Source organism: Rhizophagus irregularis, chromosome 17 (assembly GCF_026210795.1).
Source record: "Rhizophagus irregularis chromosome 17, complete sequence".
In the NCBI taxonomy this organism is placed as follows: domain Eukaryota; kingdom Fungi; phylum Glomeromycota; class Glomeromycetes; order Glomerales; family Glomeraceae; genus Rhizophagus; species Rhizophagus irregularis.
The window spans coordinates 2,101,148-2,123,414 of record NC_089445.1 but is presented as its reverse complement, the minus strand read 5'-3'; the positions used below and the strand labels follow the sequence as shown (position 1 = coordinate 2,123,414).

The 22,267-nt window shown below is 28.2% G+C and overlaps 7 protein-coding genes across 8 annotated transcripts; 5 read left to right on the top strand and 2 right to left on the bottom strand.

The window, feature by feature from the left end:
• Positions 1–843: 843 nt before the first annotated feature.
• OCT59_009196 (uncharacterized protein) lies at positions 844–2,683 on the top strand (the record flags this gene model as incomplete). The annotated part of the gene is made up of 2 exons (XM_025329639.2): positions 844–922; positions 1,020–2,683. 2 exons carry the CDS (start codon positions 844–846, stop codon positions 2,681–2,683), a joined length of 1,743 nt encoding a protein of 580 aa, XP_025183270.1.
• A 1,765-nt stretch (positions 2,684–4,448) lies between these two features.
• On the top strand, positions 4,449–6,897 carry OCT59_009195 (uncharacterized protein; the record flags this gene model as incomplete). The annotated part of the gene is made up of 10 exons (XM_025315224.2): positions 4,449–4,547; positions 4,623–4,721; positions 4,801–5,077; positions 5,147–5,217; positions 5,302–5,426; positions 5,602–5,728; positions 5,790–5,931; positions 6,012–6,164; positions 6,242–6,307; positions 6,373–6,897. The coding sequence occupies 10 exons, from the start codon at positions 4,449–4,451 to the stop codon at positions 6,714–6,716; spliced, it is 1,503 nt and encodes a 500-aa protein (XP_025183271.1). The 3' UTR covers positions 6,717–6,897.
• Positions 6,898–7,689: 792 nt separating this feature from the next.
• OCT59_009194 (uncharacterized protein) lies at positions 7,690–9,056 on the top strand. The gene is made up of 4 exons (XM_025315225.2): positions 7,690–7,793; positions 7,899–8,171; positions 8,280–8,359; positions 8,453–9,056. The coding sequence occupies exons 2-4, from the start codon at positions 7,961–7,963 to the stop codon at positions 8,606–8,608; spliced, it is 447 nt and encodes a 148-aa protein (XP_025183272.1). The 5' UTR covers positions 7,690–7,793; positions 7,899–7,960; the 3' UTR covers positions 8,609–9,056.
• Positions 9,057–9,439: 383 nt separating this feature from the next.
• Positions 9,440–11,002, top strand: OCT59_009193 (uncharacterized protein; the record flags this gene model as incomplete). Its single annotated transcript, XM_066133378.1, has 1 exon — positions 9,440–11,002. One exon carries the CDS (start codon positions 9,440–9,442, stop codon positions 11,000–11,002), a length of 1,563 nt encoding a protein of 520 aa, XP_065999822.1.
• A 225-nt stretch (positions 11,003–11,227) lies between these two features.
• OCT59_009192 (uncharacterized protein) lies at positions 11,228–14,493 on the bottom strand. Its single transcript, XM_066133377.1, has 21 exons — positions 14,421–14,493; positions 14,264–14,357; positions 14,144–14,190; positions 14,034–14,077; positions 13,925–13,962; positions 13,811–13,856; positions 13,585–13,709; positions 13,460–13,518; positions 13,286–13,385; positions 13,103–13,198; positions 12,955–13,039; positions 12,769–12,884; positions 12,583–12,697; positions 12,413–12,510; positions 12,233–12,335; positions 12,088–12,146; positions 11,829–12,024; positions 11,677–11,744; positions 11,556–11,603; positions 11,441–11,465; positions 11,228–11,363 (listed from the first exon to the last, which is right to left on the bottom strand). The coding sequence occupies exons 1-21, from the start codon at positions 14,468–14,470 to the stop codon at positions 11,359–11,361; spliced, it is 1,617 nt and encodes a 538-aa protein (XP_065999821.1). The 5' UTR covers positions 14,471–14,493; the 3' UTR covers positions 11,228–11,358.
• Positions 14,494–16,729: 2,236 nt separating this feature from the next.
• Positions 16,730–19,420, top strand: OCT59_009191 (uncharacterized protein). The gene is made up of 4 exons (XM_025309133.2): positions 16,730–17,299; positions 17,390–18,530; positions 18,612–19,036; positions 19,127–19,420. The coding sequence occupies exons 1-4, from the start codon at positions 16,921–16,923 to the stop codon at positions 19,135–19,137; spliced, it is 1,956 nt and encodes a 651-aa protein (XP_025183275.2). The 5' UTR covers positions 16,730–16,920; the 3' UTR covers positions 19,138–19,420.
• Positions 19,421–19,723: 303 nt separating this feature from the next.
• On the bottom strand, positions 19,724–20,813 carry OCT59_009190 (uncharacterized protein). Of its 2 annotated transcripts, none has more exons than XM_025315227.2 (3): positions 20,513–20,813; positions 20,369–20,427; positions 19,724–20,293 (listed from the first exon to the last, which is right to left on the bottom strand). In XM_025315227.2, exons 1-3 carry the CDS (start codon positions 20,700–20,702, stop codon positions 20,114–20,116), a joined length of 429 nt encoding a protein of 142 aa, XP_025183276.1. In that variant the 5' UTR covers positions 20,703–20,813; the 3' UTR covers positions 19,724–20,113. The 2 variants fall into 2 exon arrangements, with proteins under 2 accessions (XP_025183276.1, XP_065999820.1); XM_066133376.1 differs by having other exon boundaries at positions 20,387–20,427.
• Between the last annotated feature and the right edge of the window lie 1,454 nt (positions 20,814–22,267).

Genomic DNA, 22,267 nt, shown 5'->3' with positions numbered 1-22,267 from the left:
AGTGATAACTTGAACTTTATTCGAAAATATCTTTATTCACTATATGTTTATATCATTACGCTTTCTTTTATTTTTTAGATCGAGTTTTTCAACTAATTCATAATGATTCAAAGTTAACTCCTGAAAATTTTAATCCAAATCATCATCAAAATTCTCCTGCTCATCGTCATTTCTTGCTAAAGAACGGATCGATTGATCATCATTTGATATTCGTACAAACATTTTATTCTTACCAAGTAATTTACACATTATTATATTAATTTAGTATGATTATCATAAGATCTTAAATTTATAAATTAAATGATTTGAATGATTTGAATGAAAAAAAGAAATTTTCTTTTGATTATGAAAATTAGATCGTCTATATAACGTGTAAATAATCATCAAAATCACTCGATTGATTCTATTTAATTAAAAAAATGAAATCTAATTTGGTAAAATAAAATTCTTTTAAGTTTAATTAATTAATGAACAAAAATAATAAAAAAAATAAGAATTTCGCTCACTTTTTATTTTTGATTTTTTTTTCCCTTCAATTTTTTTTTCTAAAGTTTTTTTTTTATTTTCTCCTCGTCACTATTTTTTATTTTTATTTTTTTTTCCTTATCTATTTAATATGCTATTTGAATCAATGAAAATTTTAATGAACGTTAATACTTTTTCTTCTTAAAGTATTATTGTTGAGCTATCGTTCATTAATTAACAGCAAAAAAAAAAACCAAAGAACGCAAGAAATTAGAAAAAAAATTACGTACCAAAAAAAAAAACTAACTTACAAAATAAATAAATTATAACGCACTTTCAAGCTTCGTAAAAATAATCTATTTTTTTTTTTTCGAAAAAATGATAAAGTTACATAAAATTATATTGACCTTGACGGTCTTGGTTGTAATAGTATCTAATATTTTGGTCGAAGCACAAGGTAATTATCAAATCAAATTTTTATATATTTTTTTCTCGTTATGTGTTAAAGGTTTGTCATTCACCTTTCACTGACAAAAATTAAAATTTTACTTCAGTTCCCGCTCCCACTACAACTACACCTAAATTACCTATAATACCACCACCTAAAACACCACTACCACCTCCACCACCTCCTCCTCCTCCAAAAACAACACCTACTGCCATAACAACTGATATACCACCCCCTCCCAAATCAACTGAACCACCACCTCCTCAAACAACTGAAACATCACCTCCTCCTCCTCCTCCTCCTCCTAAATCAACAGTAGCACCTCCACCTGTACATTCAGAGCCATTGTCACCTCCCCCTTCTTCTACAAGCGCTCCAGCTAGTCCATCTCCTCTTCCTCCACAATCATGTAATACATCCATAGATTGTGATAATACAAAGTTCTGTGATCAAGGAAATTGTCAACCTAGAAGTTCATTTGGTGAGAAATGTGTCAATAAAGATGGATGTTTAAATCCACTTACTTGCAATAAAGGAATTTGTCAATATAAAGATAATGAATCGACTAAAAATCATAATTACGATATTAGAAAAGCTGCTATAACAGGAGGAATTATTGTTGGTATTTTTGTTGTTGGTGGTTTTATTTTTATTGTGTATAGATGTATTAAAAAGAGAAAAGAACGTAAAGGCCGTGAACTTACGTCAAGTGTATACTCAACGGATGGAACGGCAGATTTTGATCCAATTTATCCATTTTCAGAAAGAACAAATTCATTTTCAAGTAGTAAACCAACACAACCTTCACATGTTCCTACTACAAATCATTATGATCCCCTTCCTCCTACTGGTACTACTGGTAATGGTGGTTTTGTAGGAGGACCAGGATCTCGACAGGGATATTATAATTATTATAATAATGAATATAAAGGAGGTTATATGAGACAAAATGAAAACGAAGTTACAAAACGTACGATGAATCTTCTTCAACAAACGCGTGGAAATGTTATGATTGCACCGCATGCACCGCATGCACCGCCACATATACCACATCCACAACATCCACAACTTCCTCAAATTCCTCAACTTCCTCAACATGTACCACATGTACCACATCCACCACATCCACCACATCCACCACCACATTTACAACAAAATTATAAATGGAATTATGGTGTCCCAGGAGTTCAACCAGCCCCACCTGCACAACAACAATTAATGATGGATCAAGGTGGATTATTTCCTGTCCCGTCTGTAACAAGACAATATGGTGGATCTAAACTAAATAATGATGTTAAAAAAAATTCAAACAATAATAAAATTAATAATAATTCATTTAATTCATCTGATTCCTCTAATTCTAATGAAGTAAATTCGGGTGATAAACAAAAAAAGACTCAAAATTTGAGAGACTTGCTTGACTCAAACTCGGTAGATAGTATGTTATCAAGTGGCTCGGAAAATAATTATGTAGAATCTATCTATGATACTTACGCAAGGGATTTTAGACCAAAAACTTTAGAAGTCAAGTTATCAAAAGAAACAAATAATAATAATGTTATTAAAGATAATTTAGCAAGAAATACATCAGAAAAGAAATATGATTCAACAATAGAACAGAATACTTCAAAAGATTCAAAATCCGTAACCAGAAGATCTAGATCTCGAACATTTGGACATGTTGATCCTAGAATTAAATCTACTACCGTGCAAGAACAAAAAAGTGGATCAAAAGGATTAAATGGAATTAATGAATATGATGAAAATTAATATATTTATTTCAATATCTAGTTTTTATTTTTTATAATAATTTAATTAGTCATTTTAATTTATTAAAATTGGTCCTGGATTGTTTGTCAAATAACTCTTTTAAATAATAATTAAAATTGGTCAAATGATCGTAAAGTCCAATTGTCACTGTCAGCTGCGATATAAAGACTTTACTTTTTTCAAAAAAAAAAAATAATAGAAAAGCAAAATTTATTAATGACCAATTTTATTGAAATTGTATACCAGATATATACTATATACTACTACTAAATAAATATCGAGTAAAAGCCTATACAATATAAGGCGCAGCAAAGTTAGCCAGAGATCACATGATACCTACTGTAACAGTTATTTTTATTAATATTTTCTTAAGCCCATATTTTATTAATATTTACTCTATAGGTCTTGGGAAGGTTGAATCATTAGACAAAGAAATAAAATTTTTTTAAATGATTAAATAATCAAATTTTCAACAACTCGTTCTCTTAATTTTTTGTTAAAAAAAATTTTGTAAATGACCCGGCAACCCGGCTTTTAATTTTTTTTCAAAAATTTATATTTACTGACCCGGCCGGGATGTGAAAACCAATTATATATCTCATTAAAAAAGGGGGATAAAATATTTTTTAAGGTCGAAAAATGTATCATTACTATGCATCAAAATCACACAATTTTCGGATGCAAAATTAGCCGTACTATTCGTACTATTTATTATAAATAAATATAAAAAAATAACTTGTTTAAAAGATTTCATTAATAAAAAAAAACTGGTATTTTTTTTTTGCATTGCCCCAATCTTTAGAAATTTTTACAATATGTCGAATCATCTATAATTATTTATGTAATCAATAGTACAATGTGAAAACTCGGGACATCCTTATGACCGATTACCGATTACAGGACAACTTTATGAAACAAGGGACCACTCCAAAATGTAACACAATTACTTATTATGTCAAAGTTAAAATGTATACCAGGTCATTTCACAATCATTTCAACAGATAGCGAATATACATATTAAAAAACTCAAATATAAATTATGAAATTAAAGAAATTGAGTAATATATAAAAATCAAAAAATTAAAATTAGTAAGGCTAAAATAACACTTTTTTGCCAAACATAATTAATGTTATTACCAGTTTTTATCGTATTAAAGGTTTTGCCGCAAATAATAGAATGCTACAGATGATTCAAGGAATTGTAATGCTCATTTTGGATTGAATGGCCACATTATTCAAAAGTTTACATTGTTAGTGTATATCATATGTCATGTGTGAACTGACTGTTGCATTGTTTGCATTATTATTATTTTAAATTATTTTAAATATAATCAGTTCCGAATATAAAAAAAAAGAAAAAAAGAAGATATCTTGAGAAGATTATAAGACAAAGTTATGTATGCAATTAGTAAAAGGTTTCATTCAACAACATCAATAAAAATGTGGAATGTTCGCTATTGCCCTATTTCCCAATTTGTCATCATTTTATAGTTAGTGTAGTGTGTTACGGTAATTTTAATTTTTGCTAATTTTGCGCCTACCCTAAAAAAATTCAATCTAATATTGGATTGAACGTATTCCAACTCAATTTAAAGTTTTTTTCCGGTTACTCGCCGTCTTAGAATCAAATTAATGGTGCAACGATTAACAATATATAAATATTTTGTAGGACAATGATATGATTTAAAGTTTTTTTTACGAGGGGATTTTGGGCCTATAAATAAGTGAAAGAAAATCCTACATCTGCTTTATTAAGTTTATAAAAATGATCTCTATCTTTGGTTTTGATATTTTTGAACTTGGATTGATTACGATTCTTATCGGTTTCGTCAGTTATATTATTATATTACGAAGAATACCACCCGTAAGTTATTTTTTTTTTTTGTCTAAATAATAATTTAATATATTAAAATTCCCAACCAACCATTTTATCTAATAGAATGAACCGCCACTTGTTCCGTACAAGTATCCTATAATCGGTCATACTTTTGAGTATTATAAAGACGTTCCAGGTTTTCTAAAAAAATGTCGCGATGAGGTATACTTTTTTTTCATGCATTGCATTTTTATGTATTCTTTACAATCTTTCTAAGTTATTATTATTACTTTTTTAATAGTATGGTGAAATTTTTTCGCTTTATATCTGGGGAAGCGTCCAAACTTATGTTGGAAATGAAGGTTGCAATGAAGTCTTTAAAAGAAATCAAGATTTTGATTTTCAAGAAGCTTTTAGTGATATATTCCCAGTAGATAATTTTCTTAATCGACCACAACATTTTTTTAAGCCCGTAATTGATTTTACTAAAGAATTTTATCAAGATGTGGGCCGGTTTAACGAATTGGTGCAAAATAAAATTACTGAAGCATTGAATGAACTAATTGTTGACGGAAAATGTAAGATACATATAAATGATTATAAAAACATTCATAAATTACTGTGACCAATACAAATTTATTTTTTAGTGGTTCAACCTATTTTACCAACACTCCAACAAGTAGTTGCAAAACCAACTGCAGCTACAATAGTTGGTAAAGTAAGTATTTATTTTAAGTTTTTTATTTTGTGCTTTATTTAAATATATTATATAGTTTCTAATGATCTTTTTTTTTTCTATTAGGAAGTATGTAATGATAAAGAATTACTTAATACATTCGCACATATAACGTCTGAACTAGGTCCATGGTTGTCATTCCCTCCCCTTCTCAATTTTATTTATAATGGTTTACATAAGAGATACATATTGTAAGTTCCCTCCCCCTAATATTTATTAGGTTAGGTTTATTTATCACAACGTATCACTTGTTTTGTTATTAAAATTCCTATTTATTCGTAACGGGAGGAATTTCCCTTCCAGTTAAAATTAGAAATTTTCTTTTTTTAATTGATTATTTTAACTTTTTAATTTAAAAAAATCTAGGTATAAATTTCGATATACTAATAATCCAATAAAAACTCATCGAAAAGTTATTATTTCAAAAATTACTCCCGTTATCAAAAAACGTATAGCTGATCAAAAAGAATTTGGAAATTCTTGGGAACGCCCGGTTAGTATTTATATTTGGTAATATTTTATTTTAAAATTTATTAATTTTTATTATATTTTAGGATGATATTATGCAAGAATTAATGGAAAAATCTAAAAGAGATCATGAAAATGTTGACATCGGGTGGGTCGCTGATTTTATTATGTGTTTCATTTTTGGCAGCGTACACAACACCTCTCAAACACTTGCTCAATGCTTATTCGGTATATATAACTTTATTTCTTTATTTCTTTATGTAATTTTATGATATTTAAACTAAATTATATATTATGTATTTCTTTAGATTATATAAATAATCCTGAATACCATAAAGACCTTATAGAAGAAGCAGAAAGGATTCATAGTGAGTATAAAGTATTATCATCTGAAGCAATGAATAAAATGGAAAAATTAGACAATTTTGTTAAAGAAACGTTGAGACTAAACAGGCATGATGGTAAGAGAATAATTTTATCGTTTCTCTTGTTAACAAATGTAATAGTCAAATTAATTACTGTTCTTTTTTTTTAATAGTATCATTGTCTCACAAAACTATTGCCGAGGAATTTACTTTTGCAAATGGATATCAAATTCCAAAAGGTAATTGATTTTATAATCGGAAATTTTGTGAAGATACTAATAATATATATATATATTTTTTCTAGGTCGTATTGTTCATGTAATTACCCGACATATTCATCATAATCCGACAGCCTATGGACCAAACCCTGAAAAATTTAATCCAAATCATCATGCAAAATCTCCTGCTTATCGTCCTGAACGTCATTTCCTTGCTTTCGGAATGGGTAAATCAGCATGTCCCGGTAGATTTCTTGCAGTTAATGAAGTTAAAATCGCAATGCATGTTATATTATTAAATTATAATGTTAGAAGTGAAAGTGGTAAATATGTAGAGCAAAAAAAGGTGGGAGGATATATTTTGGTACCTGATGAAGGATTAATTTTTGAAAAAAGAAAAGTTAAGACATCATTTACAAATGAATTCTAAATATTGCCTGTAATATATTTTTAACTTTTTTTGTATACAGTAACTGTATACTGGTGATGGGCTTTGATTTTTTTTATATATTTTAGTATTATTATTGATTAAACTTTAAAACATAAATAAATAAATAAATTAAAAGTGTAATACTTATTTAGTGTTTATATATTTTAATAAGTCATTTAAATATTTCATAAGCCTAATCGCCGATAGATATCTCGATGATTTTTTTTTCCTAAATTACCTTTCAATAAAAGATGCGTGAAAAAGAAAGTTTATAGCATAACTTACCTTAAACCAGGTGTTACCATGGTAAAATTGTTTTATCGCTGATCACGTGTGTGGACAGACGAACATTGCATGGTTCGTAAAAGTCCTCCGCTTCTCTCTGGAAAAATATTTATATCAAAATTTTATTACATATTATATCACCATATAGTATATAAATTTTGGTAATTTTAACATCCCATTTAGCTATTAATTTATATAATAATTTTATTTTTTATTATTAGATTAGATAATTTAGATATAATTTATTATTTAATAAGGTAAAAGTTCTTTAAAGATACCTTTGTTTGAGAATTACGCCATTGAAAAATTTTAATAGCAAAATTGAAAATATTGTTTTTCCTGTGAATACTGTGAATACTATAATTAGAACTCTAATGCCATTTGTTGGTACTGTTCATGATATTTACTTTTATATACTTATAATTAATTTGTTGTTTATTTTATTTTAGATTTGCACAAATGTTTTTTTTTGGTGGATCAAATTTGGTTTTTGTTTGTTTTTCAACCGATAATTATAAAGAGATCACGTGGAGTGTTGCATTTCCTAAATAATAAAAATAATCAATAAAATAAAATTAATTTTTAATTTATTGGCTTAGCCATAACTGATCAACACAAAGAACACAAAGAATCGAGACGGCTTGGCATTATGATATAAATATAAATAGCTTGACTCCCTTTTTTAGCCATGAACACTTTTTCTCTTGCCCTCTTTCTTTCTCCTAGATTTATTAGTTTTGAAATACTTTTCCATTCAAATTAGATTTGTTTGATTAGTAAATCTTATTTATTGTAAGTATCAAATTTCATTTGCATATTACTATTTGTTGATTCTTTTAAGCCACGTTTTTTTTTTAAAAAAAAAAAATTTATATTCTTTGTCGTTTTTCGATTTAGATAATTTTAATGAAAACCAAATTATTATATGAAATTTAAATAATAATTTATAATTGAACGAAATGAAACTCTTTTTATTGTCGATTCTTACATTCTTCACTCTAATCTTATGTGCTGCATCATTACCGCAAGCACCTGATTTTGGAGTTTCTCCAACGATTTTTGTAAAGTTAACTGGTACAGCTGACCGTGATAAAGAACCTACAATACAAATTTTTCCTCTTAATTCGGATTTGAAGATTAAATGGACAAGTGTAGGAATAAAAGAAAATCGTTAGTTTCGACATATTTAACAATTATTTTTTTTTTAAAAAAAAAATACCATATCACTTATAAACTAATTTTAAAAAAATTGGGTTTCTTTTTTTTTATTTTTTTTAGCTACCGTATTGATACAAGTTTATTATGTATACCCAACTCTCCCTAAGCCAACTTACATTCCATTATTGAAGAAACAAAAGGTAATTATAGATACAAAAATATTTTAAAAACAAAAGTTCTTAAAATTATTAAAAAATATTATTATTAACGCTGAAATTTAATCATTTAAAAAGGAAACATATTTAAATGAAAATACATATACATTAAAACTTGATTCAGATTTATTTGAAGCTGAAGGAAAATTTTATAAAGTAACTGTTACTTTGAAAGATGATGAAGAAGTTGTTGGTACTTCTAAATCTTTCGGTGTCTGTAATAAATGCAAATAATCTAAATAATCTAGAGTTAAGATGTCATATAAAGTAATGATTTGTTAATTAAAAAGTAATTTTATGTAAAAACAGTATATTAATTAATTAAAAAAATTTAATAAGTAATAAACCCAGTTATGACTAAAAATATCATGATATGAATAAATAAATATCTTATTTAAAGTAACCATTTATTAAAGTTATTAGTTATTTTAGAGAAATGTAAAACGTTCATAGGTTAGGGGTATATTAAGCTGTTCTAATTTGATATAGATTCACAATGAAAGAAGAGTGAATGGTTTTTGATTGGTCAATATATAAATCTTAACCAAAGCCGGAGGAAGTAAAGGATTTAAACATGTGAACTGATCGTAGAACTATTATAGATCAATTTTTTTGTATTCTTCACGTAGTTTATCTTTTCCTGTTTTCTCTCTTTGTAATAAAAATATGTATTAGCCCTGCGAAAATATACTTTATCCCATCGGTATTATGTATACACCGATGGATTTTTTTGTAAATTATTCCACCGGGGAATATTTCAGTTATTCATTGATACCCATGGAAATAACAAGTATGTACACTTTATTACCTGTCATGATTCGTAATATTCCCACCGGATAAGGTATGAGAAATTCTTACGAATCGTATAAGTAATAATCGATGATGTAGTGATAAAGTATAATTGTGTAATTATGTAAAATTACATCAGTTATAAACATAAATCCGCTAATAATTAGCAAGTATAGTCGATGTCAAAGTATACTTAGATTATAAATCAATCAAATTATTATTATAAAGTAAAAAAATTTAAACTTATGTTCGTTTCTCCTTGTAATAATCACCATTATGAATGTCACGTCCTTATATAATTTACCACAAGAAATTCTTTCAATGATCTTACAAAATATTCCTCAAAAATTTTTATATAATTGTTTATTAGTAAATAGGTGTTTCTCAATAAACTCTGTTCGACATATTTATTTGCACGCAATTAATGAATATTTTTTTAATATACCAAATATACTAAATGAAAGATTTATTTATAATGATACCGATCTTTCAATAGCTAGTAGATTTGCGATTTGTTTAGTGAAAAATTTTATAAAATGTTTAGATGATAATGATAAAAAGAAATTGAGAGATTGTGATATTTATAATATTCATGAATTAATTAACGAAGGATCGAGACCAATGTTCGATTATGTTTCATTAGTTAAAAAACTGGATCTTATGAACTTATGGAATATGATAAAATTTTGGTTAACTAGAATTGAATTTATTTATGAAGTTGAAAATAATGATTATAAAGAATTTGTTAGAAAGGATAAAATTTTCTTAATTTTTCAACTTTTATGTTATCTAATTGATAGAAGAAATCCTAATGTGATTTATGAACTTAACCTATCTAATTTTCCTTCATACGAAGATCCGGAATTCCCATGTCCAAATGAAATTCCTAATATATCTCACATATTTGCTCGTATTGATCAAATTTCTTTTAGTGGTGATGTTTTTATTGAAGATATTTTTTTAAATAATTTATCACAAATTTGTATGAATATTACTGATATTAGATTAAATAAACTAATTAAAGAATCGGATTTTTTTGATTATGAATATTTAATAAATTTAATTCATAAACAAAAAAATTTGACTACTTTAATTGGAGTTGATGAAGAAGTTTTAAATGAAATTTCTGAGATATATTTATTAAAATTGTCTCGTTTATTTATTGAATTTACATTTGAAGAAGTAAATTTGGATGGTGTCTCTAGATGTAAGAATCTTCAACATTTGATGATTGATGCAAAATTTGATCAAACTGATTTTAAAATATGGAAGAACTTCTTTTCTAATACTCAAATGAATGATTTAGAGACTTTTATCCTTCTTTGTAACACATCAATTATTTATGAAGTGCCTCCATTTATACGAACAACTCATAATAATCTTCGCGTGTTTCATTGTTTTATTACTAAAGATTATCAATTGATAAACCACGAAAATATTAGAATTTTATTTGAAACAATTGCGACATCTTGTTATAATTTATTGTCTTTTCTTTTCACAATTTATTCTGAGGAAATTATAAATGATTTAAAAATTATTCTAATATCATGTGAAAAATTACAAGAATTAATTCTACATTGTGAAGGTTTCCGGACTTGTGGTCATCTTTCCATACTTGGAAAAATAATTCCTTCTAATTTAAAGATCTTAAATATTAATAATATGATATATTGTAAGAATGATTTACATAATCTACTAACGGGATGCTATGAGAATGGAATAAGAAATTTGGTATTGGATCTTACTGACACTGAATTTGGAGGTAACTATTCAAGCTTATTAGAAATATTAGAATTGTTTATAGGCAATGGGACTTTATTAAAAGGGAATCTTCCTTGAATGATATTCTCTTAGAAAAAGGCAAGATGGAAGGCGCAGGAACATATAAATATGGAGGTAAAGACGAAATATTTTAGTTAATTTGCAATAATTCAAGGCTTCAAGCTTCTATTCTCTTTTGTACTGTCCAAAATCTCTCAGAAATGTTGTCAATATTTTGTTAACAATCTAATCAGAAAGACTTGCGGAATATTTTATTGTCAGCTTAAACACAGAATTACAAGTTAGCGTTGAAAATTACTTTTATTTATTTTAAATAAAATAAATATAATATATAAAAAAATATATTTATCAAAATCTTCAACAATGACCTAATATATAAAGATAAAATCTTAATTATACTATAGAGATGAAATTTATGCTAATAAAAGAAAAAAAAGTAAATGTGTTATTATATTACGAATAGCGTTAAAAAAAATAATTTACAATTCATTTTACCTGTTAAGGATACAGTAAGTGGATTCTATAATCATAATTTTATATAAAAAGAGAAAAAAAGAATAACTTAATTAAAGATTATTTAGGATAATATTAATGCAAATAAATTAATTACCAATCCATTTCGGATTTCTGTAGCTGTTGGGAATTTGCCGAGCCTCAACTATTTAAAGATATTGAAAATATATTAAATATTGTACATTGTAATACGATGCAATATAAAATTTAATACAAACCAATTCGGAACAATGGGACACGAGAGGATCAATGGAGATTGAAGCAACTGCTACAATTTTATCACCACCTATTAAAAAACGAAACAAGTAAAATACCCTTCCATAATTAATACAAATCAACCAAATGACTAATTAAAAAAGGTGATACAAACGTGCATAGAAGGCAGCAAATTTAACTTCTTCTAAACTTCCTTGCACAATAACATCATCAAAACTACTAGCATATCCGCAATAACGCAATCCTTTACTAAGCTGATTACTCCAGAAATAGGGGATCCTTTTAAATGGAGTTATTTTTTTGGTTGTTATAGCATCAGCTGCTGCTCTTCCTGTATTTTCCGCAAATGACTAAAATATTTATAATTATTATTAGTTTACAAAATTATAAGTTTGTGCTATATTATCATTTACCCAATGTTCAATTCTAAGGGTTTCGTTAGTTCCAAAGTAAGGAAATCTAGCGATATCACCTATAAATAAATTAATGTAATAAAATCAATCAAGTAATTATAACAAAAAAAAAAGAGTTATACTAGTTATACTGCATAATATTTACCAATTGCATAAACGTTTTCAAGTCCTTCAACTTTGAAATTCTCAGTAACATTTATACTACCATCTCTCTCTAATGTAAATCCAGTCGAATTTTTCAGAAATTCCTGATTAGAACAGAATTTTATAAATAACATGTAGGTAATGTACTGTGGTTATCAGTTTATCAAAATATGAGATTCACCGTTGATGGTACAACTCCAGCTCCGATTACTATTACATCAGCTTTAATTTTAGTTCCGTTCTGTAAGACTACTGCACCACCTATTTTAGGATCAGTTTCTATGATATAAATTAAAAAATTAGAATCGATTTAATTAATTTAATAAAAATTATGATATAAATATTACTTACCAGATGGTTCTATTTCTTTAACCGCAGCTTGCATATAGAATTTAACACCTTCATTTTCATGTAGTTTTTGAAACACAGCTCCAACCTTTTCTCCAAGTACTCTTTCAAATGGTACCTAATTAATTGAAATATGTAAATTAGATTCCAACATTCTCATACTTGAGCAATAAGTATAAATATAAAGACCTTCTCCATGCCAATCACAGACACATTAGCCTTTTTAACCGAAATCGAGGAAACTTCCAATCCAATAAAAGAAGATCCAATAATTACGAGATTTTTCTTCTCATCTCCAACCACGGCTATTTAATAAAGAAACATACCTGTTAGAAATAGTATGTCATCATATAATTGTTATTTAACTTTATGTACCATTTTCAATATTTTTATAATCATCGTAAGTGCGCAGGTAATATACATTTTTAAGATCGATTCCTGGAATTGGAATTGACCTTGGCTATAATATTAAAAGAGAGTTTAATAAAAATAAAAATAATTTCCATTAACATAATTAACTTACATGAGCGCCGGTCGCAATAATCAAGCTACTATATTTCAATTTTTCACCATTATCAAGAGTAACAGTTTTTGATGTTGGATCTACTCCTGTTGCAGACTATAAAAAGAACCAAGGAAATGTTAAATCAAATAAATATATATTACTGAACATTGCTAAATATAAACAAGTATATAAAATATTTACGGTTCCCAATTTAAGTGAAATTAATAGTTCATCATAAAATTCCTTTTTTCTTAAAGTTATCTTCTCAATACCAAAACCAAAACTTTTAGAAAGTTTTGGTCTGACAAATAAATAAAGAAATTACAAGTTTGTTTGGAAAATGTTTAATAAAGACAATTAATTTTGATCACTAACCTATCAATAGGCAAGTAAGATTCGCGACTCACAAGAATGATTCTTCCGTCATACCCATTCTAGTATCAATATCATAATTAAAATCAATAAAAATAAGACTAGTAAATAATTTATCTGAGATATACCTCACGAAGTTTTTCTGCGGCAGTATTACCACCAGCACCGCCACCGATGATTACTACAACATCGTCTTCGTTAAATGGAGATGGATGAACCTTACACCTAGGAGGACGTCTTCCACCTTTCAATGCTGAAATTAAATTATAAAGACACTATGGGTTAACATTAGTTATGACGAGTTGTGTTGTAAATATATAAAAATAATTTGTACTTAATATTTGATTACGTTACCTGCTTCATCAACTTCCACATAGATATCATCATCTTTAACAGTAACCTAATCATGGTAAAATTTTGGTGAGAAACAAAATTAATTTAGATAATAGTGTAATTTATTATTTTTACCTTTAATGATTGAAGATTATCCAATCCGGGAGAATCCTCTTATAATAATGAAAAAAATTTAGATGTATGGAAAAGATTAAATTTTCTGATAAATCCCATTGATTCATACCGATATCTCCGGTTTTGACGTTGAAACAGGCTCCATGCCAAGGACTAAATTCAAGACTCTTAATAATTGTTATTTAAAAAATTACTAATATAATATATAAATTGACATACCAAATAATACGTCCTTCACTTGAAAAGGCGCCTTTAGCAAGAGGTGCCTAAATTGTTAAAATATGAAATTAAATTCTGATATTTAACCAAGAAATAAATTGTATTTCTTTGAAAACTTACTCCATAGTGAGTGCACTTGTGAGAAGTAGCATAAATTTGACCACCTGTTTTTGCAAGGAGTACCTTGGAATTGTTACCGACGGTAACTTCTTTCCTAAAAAATTTCGATAATATTAGGAATAATCAGAGAAAGAAACCAAAAATTTATGTTAGTTACATTTGTCCGTCTTTAAGCTCGGAAGCTTTACCGGCGTTATATTCAACCATAGTGTAATATTGTAAGGGAAGGTATTGAATTCTCGATATAAAATCTCAGCCATATATAACTAAATAATCTTGGATTAAACCTGGTTCCTAACTAGTTTCTCACGATTAACTGATAGCGTTAAATCGATCTATGAATCTATGATAATTGATAAATTTTGCTTAGTAGTCTCTCATTGGTGTAAATACTGGTAAGGCCATTCTCCTTCAATTAAATCGGATAGTGATGTCATTGTGCTCAAGTATCACAACCAATAAAGAATTATGACACAAACTTTTATACTGAAAAAATCTATTTGAGAATTTAATTTTAAATTCAATTTTAAATTGAAATGATGATTGAGCGTTTTCTATAAAGAAACTTCGAAACTTTATGATGTTTTTTTTTGCTAATCTGTTCACTCATTAGTATATCAATTGAGATCATATCAATTATCAGCGTTCTCAAGCACTTTATGGTTGAGTGATCTGATTGGTCAAAAAAATATCAGAAAGATTTGGAGAGTTTCTTTATCGCTCAATCATTATTTCAAATTAATTTATTTTGGTATAACAAAAATAAGTTCTCAGTAAGATTTTTTTTCAATAAAGAAATCTATTTTACTTTTAATGCAGAAAATTTTTAACTTTTACTCATCGTTATCATAAAAAAAAATTCGTTATTTAAAATTTATGTCAAACTAATAAAAAAAGGCATGCTCATTCTATTGATCTCGTTATTGATTATGATACATGAGCACAATGACATCAAATTGAAGGAGATGCTTGAGAACGGCCTTAATCTACTACCTTTCACGTCATTAAAGATTAGTTAGTCTTGGAAACTGGCGGCAGTGTTGGCACTTGCCAAGGTTGACCATTTAGCCGTTTGGCAAGTTTGGCCGGCCAAACTGGCCAATAAATCTTTGGCCGTGGCCAAATGCCAATTCAGCCTTAATAAAATATTGGTATTTTGTTATTTGGCCAAAATTTGGTCAGTGGTTGCCATTGGCCGTTTAAGCCATTTTGGCGGCCAAATGCCAACACTGTCTGACAGTCTCGGACTCATCTATTTTACAAAACCTGTTCTCTTCAATGTAATCAACATCATCTTTGTCTGTAATATATACGTTCCGATAAACAATGTGGTATTGTTAAGAGATTTAACTTGGTTGGTAGTCCGCCGAATGCAACACTGATGAGAATATCAAATCAGGCAAAAAGCACATGAGGAAACTACCAACCATTTTAGAGTTATTGAATTAAATGAATGGGTATTTCATAGGTACTGTATATAAGAAGCAAAAACAGGTTCATGAATTAAGTGATTCTATCCATGTAGTCTTCATAGTCTTTATTTGGACAAAATTGACGAAAGCAATTAGATAGTTGAACTTGCACAGTCAGCTCCAACACAACAAAGACGATAACGCTTTTACAAAGTAGTCTTTCAGATTAAATTCATGGAAAATCGTTTATGAAAATAAATGCAAGATAAGGAAAATCAATCATAAGACTGTGCCAAATGTAACTGCAGGAATTGTGGCATTTCAATGGATAGATATGAAAATAGAGTTGCATTCCAAGGTGACTATACTGGATAAACTAGAAGAATATTGCCAAGTGCAGCGCACGGGTGCTATGGATTTTATCTAAGCCATAATTGATTAATATATGTGGCGGAAATTTATCAATCATGTGTCATTGTGCGATGATACCATGGCACTTCGCTTTTTTTTTAAACAGTTTACATAAATGGTATGTCACGTGCCTGTACATATAGAATGGGATCTACATGTATTTATACATGAGCACGGGACTAAGTTACTAAGTGTAACCACAATGGCAAAATCGAACAACAACATCCTTTTATATTATTATTTTCGGAATAATCCCTTATTTCCGTAAAAATCGTAAAAATGGCATGATTAATCTGATTAATATCATTAATTTAGGAAATCCTAACTTATTGGTTTTTACAGAAATATATTGATTTCAAAACGTTGTATCTTACCCTTGTTTGCGCTTTTTTTCTTCAATTAGTAAGTATCGGCCGCAACATTCGTAGTACAATGCAGGACGTATTAATTGTTAATTACATTTTACTTTAAATATAAAACTCTTGAATATTAATCATAATATTAATTAACTTATATAATAATATAATAAACTGATATAATAATATAATAATTTAATAAACTTATTTGGTTTCGTGATACTTGAATTAGCGACAATAAAATTTTCTATTTAAATACCAATAAAAAGTATTAAATTTCAATATTTTTTTTTTCCTACCTTTCAAACATTTTCATTCATTTTTATACATTTCGCTCTTTATCCTTTCCGTAAAATCTTCTCGGCTGGCCGAGCCTATCTTCCTCTAGAATTTTAATATTATCACTCCGGTCAAGACATTACAAAAACTTCCATACATACATTTCTCATATACATACATATTTAGAAAATTTAAAAAAATGAATAAAAATAACAATATACCAGGATATAATCCATATTTTGATGATGGAAGCAACGATAGGTATCCATCGGAATACGAAACTATGAAAACATATGTTAATACTTCGGGCTTTAGGGATAGTTATGAAGCAACGGGAATGCCAAATAATATAATTTACCCGGAAGAAGTTGCACTTCAGAGACAAAGTTCTACCAAAAAACTTTTGGATAAGGAAATTGCTCGTGGAGATTCAATGAAAAAACTAACAAGGGGCGATTCAGAAAAAAAATTGCAAACACTTAACAAATTTGACCCCACGAATGCATATAATAGTTCTGTAACTGTTAAGAAACCAGTTACTAGTTATGAAAAGTTTCAAGCTTGGATGATTAACGAAGGTAAATAAAGCAATGTAACACAAATAAAACATACATATCGCATCACGTGTATAATTTTTTTCTAAAACTTTCTAAAATATTTATTTATAGGCTCACGCAAAATATTTACCGTATCATGGATTGTTATTCATGCATTAATATTTTCGATGGCTTTCCTCAATTACTTTTTTAGCGATAATTTGAATGGACCAAGACAAACCTTTGGAATGACATATGTATTTGCACGATCAGCAGCCGTTGTTCTCCATTTTGACGCAGCCGTGATTTTATTTCCTGTTTGCCGTAATTTAGTTTCTATTGTTCGTCAAACTCCCCTTAATAATGTTATTTCATTTGATGAAAATATCGAATTTCATAAAGCCATTGGTTGGTCTTTATTATTTTTCACAATAGTTCACACCGTATCACATTGGGTTAATTTCTATCGTTTGGCAGTAGCAAAAAATGGAGGAGTTCTTATGTGGCTTCAGCTTAATTTTGCAACTGGACCTGGATTAACCGGATATGTTATGCTTATTTCTTTGTTTATTATGGTTGCTACGGCCACACAAAAAGCTAGACGTGCTCATTTCAATAGATTCTGGTATCTTCATCATCTTTTTATTCCATTCTTTGGTGCATGGGCTTTCCACGGTGCTTTCTGCATGATTCAACCTGATAGAGAACCAAAATGTAGTGATATTGCTTCGTTCTGGAAATATTGGATTGCGTCTGGTACAATTTATATTGGAGAACGTGTTCTCCGAGAAATTCGTGCTCGTCAAACAACTTATATTTCAAAAGTTGTTATGCATCCATCCAAAGTTGTCGAAATTCAAATTAAAAAGAACAATATTACAACTAAAGCTGGTCAATATATTTTCTTATGTTGTCCTGAAGTTTCAATTTGGCAATGGCATCCATTTACATTAACTTCAACTCCCGAGGAAGATTATATCTCGGTACATATTCGTGTTGTTGGTGATTTTACTGAGGCATTAGCTAAAAAATTAGGATGTAATTTTGAAGAAGAAGCTAAATTAAGAAAAAAGAATAGGGACCGTATTAAGAGCCAGTATGATGGAATTGATATTTCTTCAGACAATCCCGAACTTCAAAAAGTTTTACCAAGAGTTATGGTTGATGGCCCATTTGGTAGTGCTTCCGAAGACGTATTCAAATTCGAAGTTGCTATGCTTGTGGGTGCTGGTATTGGTGTCACTCCATTTGCCAGTATCCTTAAGAGTATCTGGTAAGAAATTTAACTTAAAATTTTATTTAAATAAGTTTTTAAATAACTTTTACTAAATAAAAGACTTTATTTCTCTTTTAGGTATCGTGTAACTTATCCGAAGAAATCCACCAAACTTCGAAAAGTTTACTTCTTTTGGATTTGCCGTGATTACGATTCCTTTGAATGGTTTCAATCATTATTATTAGCTATAGAAGAACAGGATATTCAACAATTTATTGAGATTCACACTTATTTAACAGGCCGTTTACGTCATTCGGAAGTTGGTAATATTCATGTTAATGATGATGGAAATGTTAAAGATACTATTACAGGACTTCGTTCACCAACACAATTTGGACGTCCAAATTGGGATAAAATCTTTTCAAATATGAGGGAGCAACATCCTGCTTCTGACGTTGGTGTATTTTTCTGCGGACCTAAACCTCTTGGTAAACAAATACATACGAAATGTAATTTATGGAGTCAAGGTTTTGAGGATGGCACAAGATTTTACTTCGGAAAAGGTAAATTTTAATTTTATTTATTTATTTACTTAAAAATGTTTATATTTTGGAAAATTGCAACTAATCATTTAATTTTTTTTTTTTAAATAGAAAACTTTTAAAAATACAATTTTTAAAAAAATGTTAGTTTTTGTCGCTAAATATCATAGAAAATAGACGAATCAGTCCACATCACAATTTCTATAAATTATTTTTTCTAGTAAATTTTAGCTACTTTTTTTTCAATCTTTTGAATGTATGAACAAGTCAAACCGTTAATAATATTGTAAATGTAATTAAAAGTAGAGTTGGGTACGAAAAAAAAAGATAATATTTTGTTATAATTTTTTTCTTTGTAATAAACTTTTTGATTGTATTATTTTTTTTTTACATACAGAATCTGTCAAACAGAAACGTATTTTTATTATTAATACATAAACAGTAAATGCACGTTGATACTCAAAACCCCTTAAACTTGAAACGGCTGAAAGATGAAACTCATTCCGCAGATCTTCCGACAGAATAGACCCGGGGATCAGCCTATCATGTGATTTATATTATTTTCTTCATTATATATAAAAATATGTATATGACAATAATTTTAGATAATTCCATTAGGGGGTTAGGGCGAAACATATTAAATAACTAATTTCTGATTGAGAATTATAGTTCGGTGAACAAAAACAGCTCAAAACTGGATTACTTACACAATCTTTCCATTATTATCATTGTTCTTAGATTACTTGTAATCTGTGTACCACGTAGTCGGAATCGAATTTATAATTTTCCAAAAAACATAATAACCTAATGGATACCATAGAGTTTTAAAAAGTAAACTCTCCAATTATATTAGGCATTTTCACAGAAAAAATAATTTTTTATAATGATTCCGAAGAAGGTAAATTTACCGGCGTCAAATTACGTAATAATTTCACACCAAAGTGAAAAACGTCATTGATATTCAATTTGAATCACACTTTAAATTCTTTAATTCAGAAGAAATATATTATGTCAATACAAATTTATTAAGTTATGTCCTAAGTGTACGTCTATTATTCTAAGTATTAACAGAGAAAATTTTTAAACAAATTATAATAATTAATATTCTTTCTTGTAACCACCGCCATAACCGTACTCCTCAGTTTTGAAAATTTTGAACTTTTCACTAAATCCTTTGCATTCTTCATTATCTTTGAGGTATACAACGGCAATAAATTCATGCTTAACGTTCCAGTCTTCACTAATTTCGAAATTAATGGTTCCAGTTCCGCATTTGCTCTAGTATAAATCAAATTTTTTTTTTTTTTAGCATTTGAAATAAACATTAGAATTAAGGAGAGTTGTGATACTTACTTTATCCTCGAAGACAACTTTATCAGTACTCTTGTCTATAACTTTAACTATAACTATGGCTATTTTATTCAAAAATTTTTCGTTAGTTATATTATAAATTAAATAAATGATCTTTAAATATATAAAAAGTTCAAAAAAATTTACAATCGGATGGAATGTTTAAAGACCACCAGTTGATAGCTTGAGTAGATTTGACAGCCCATGGGCCACTTCCCGGGCTAGAGACATGAATTTCTTTGCTACCGCCTTCGTTTGGAGTTGGAGAAGCAACAACAAATGTTGCAATTAAAGCGATAGTAATTAACAAAAGAGAAAAAAATTTCATTTTGATCATTAGATTTTAAATGTAAAAAGTAGACTTGAAAGTGTAAAAAGTAGACTTGAAGTTTATTTTGAAGCGAGGAAAGTCCACTGTTTAAATACTTTTTGTATAATCTGTTTTTTTTTCCTCGAACATGACTATCTTCCGGGAAGTCCTTTTTTTTTATTTAAGCCTCAAGTTTAATAATTATTATAAATCGATCATAGATCCCGCAAAGCCCATTACTTAGAATTTGGTATAGATAAAATACCCTAAAACACCGCATTGATAAGCCTTTATTTTTTCTTGAAAAAATACTGGAATTTGAATTAATTTGATTTTTAGTGGCTTTTATGGCTTAAATCGGTATGGCTTAGAATAAATGCAGTTCGATCTGCTCGATCTCAAATTTGCGTTCTCTTATAAATAAAAATTACAAATAAAGGCTTCTTTTATTTAAATTTTTAGAATTAGTTCTTTGAATTATTATATGGCTTTTGCATATCGAATCTATCCGATATCAATTCTATAAAACAATGCCTGACCACAGCCATGATATTTGAAATAATTAATAAAGCATGTGTGAGGCTAATGAGCTGTCATAGTTTGTGAAATGTCATTTCAATATTCGGTATAAATCGAATAAAGGAAATTTCTTTTTTGAGAAATTTATATTATTAGAACGAATTTTCCTTTTTTGATATCAAAGACGCCTTCTAATTATTTTCTAAAAAGGAAAAGACGTATTGCGAATTACTTAAGCCCTAAATGACCAATTATTGATTTGGCTAACTTGAAATGTTAATTAAATTATCGGTAAAAAAACCTGTTCGCGAAATTTTTTTTTTTTAGATTACATATTTACATCCTGTTAAGTATGAAATTTTTATATTTTTATATGTTAAATTTTCATCGATTTATATGATTTTCAAAAGTAATATAAAAAATACTTATCATCAAATAGATAATATTACGCGCTTTGAGATAAATTGAAAGAGAATTTACGCAGTTTTATGATATAGACAATCAAAATTCTATTAAATTTCGATATTTCATTCATTTCTCACTGACTTTGAGCTTGGATCCGTTGCTTGATTGCTTGAACGGATAATTATTAATTTGGGTCGATCACTTGGTATAGAACTTAGCTTAGCAAGATAGCCACTGACAAAGTTTTAATAAATTACCTTCTTTAATGTTGCGGTCTTACGAATATCCGGCCGGTATCCGTTATTCCGAACAAAAAGTCTATTTGTTAAATATGAAACTTAAATTATGAAGAATATTTTTTTTTTGATATTTTTTTATCTCGTACAGTAGTAACAGTACCTTAAATTACGATTTTATTATTATTCAAATGGATGCCTTGTGAACTCTTGCTATGTTAAAAAATTGAATCACAGTGCCAGGCTTGTTGGAAGCCAGTAATAACGAGTTTTCGTCAAAGCAGCCTCATCGTAAATAACGAGGTAAGTTTTTTTGGGGTACATAAACAGGATAACATTTATTACTGTAGATTATGATGAACAATAATGATAATTAAATATTGTTATTTCGTAATAGAACCTGTTGGAAACCAGCCAACTGATCTTATGTGA

Bases quoted from the DNA above. Each gene is read 5' to 3' on its own strand.
- OCT59_009194 (XM_025315225.2), top strand. From the start codon at position 7,961: ATGAAACTCTTTTTATTGTCGATTCTTACATTCTTCACTCTAATCTTA. The intron at 8,172-8,279 runs GTTAGTTTCGAC...TATTTTTTTTAG, and splicing joins TGTAGGAATAAAAGAAAATC to CTACCGTATTGATACAAGTT. The intron at 8,360-8,452 runs GTAATTATAGAT...TCATTTAAAAAG, and splicing joins CATTATTGAAGAAACAAAAG to GAAACATATTTAAATGAAAA.
- OCT59_009192 (XM_066133377.1), bottom strand. From the start codon at position 14,470: ATGGTTGAATATAACGCCGGTAAAGCTTCCGAGCTTAAAGACGGACAA. The intron at 13,963-14,033 runs GTATGAATCAAT...CATTATTATAAG, and splicing joins CGTCAAAACCGGAGATATCG to AGGATTCTCCCGGATTGGAT. The intron at 13,710-13,810 runs GTAACGTAATCA...ATTTAATTTCAG, and splicing joins TGTGGAAGTTGATGAAGCAG to CATTGAAAGGTGGAAGACGT.
- OCT59_009191 (XM_025309133.2), top strand. From the start codon at position 16,921: ATGAATAAAAATAACAATATACCAGGATATAATCCATATTTTGATGAT. The intron at 17,300-17,389 runs GTAAATAAAGCA...ATTTATTTATAG, and splicing joins AGCTTGGATGATTAACGAAG to GCTCACGCAAAATATTTACC. The intron at 18,531-18,611 runs GTAAGAAATTTA...TTTCTCTTTTAG, and splicing joins AGTATCCTTAAGAGTATCTG to GTATCGTGTAACTTATCCGA.
- OCT59_009190 (XM_025315227.2), bottom strand. From the start codon at position 20,702: ATGATCAAAATGAAATTTTTTTCTCTTTTGTTAATTACTATCGCTTTA. The intron at 20,428-20,512 runs GTAAATTTTTTT...TGAATAAAATAG, and splicing joins TTTAAACATTCCATCCGATT to CCATAGTTATAGTTAAAGTT. The intron at 20,294-20,368 runs GTAAGTATCACA...GATTTATACTAG, and splicing joins AAGTTGTCTTCGAGGATAAA to AGCAAATGCGGAACTGGAAC.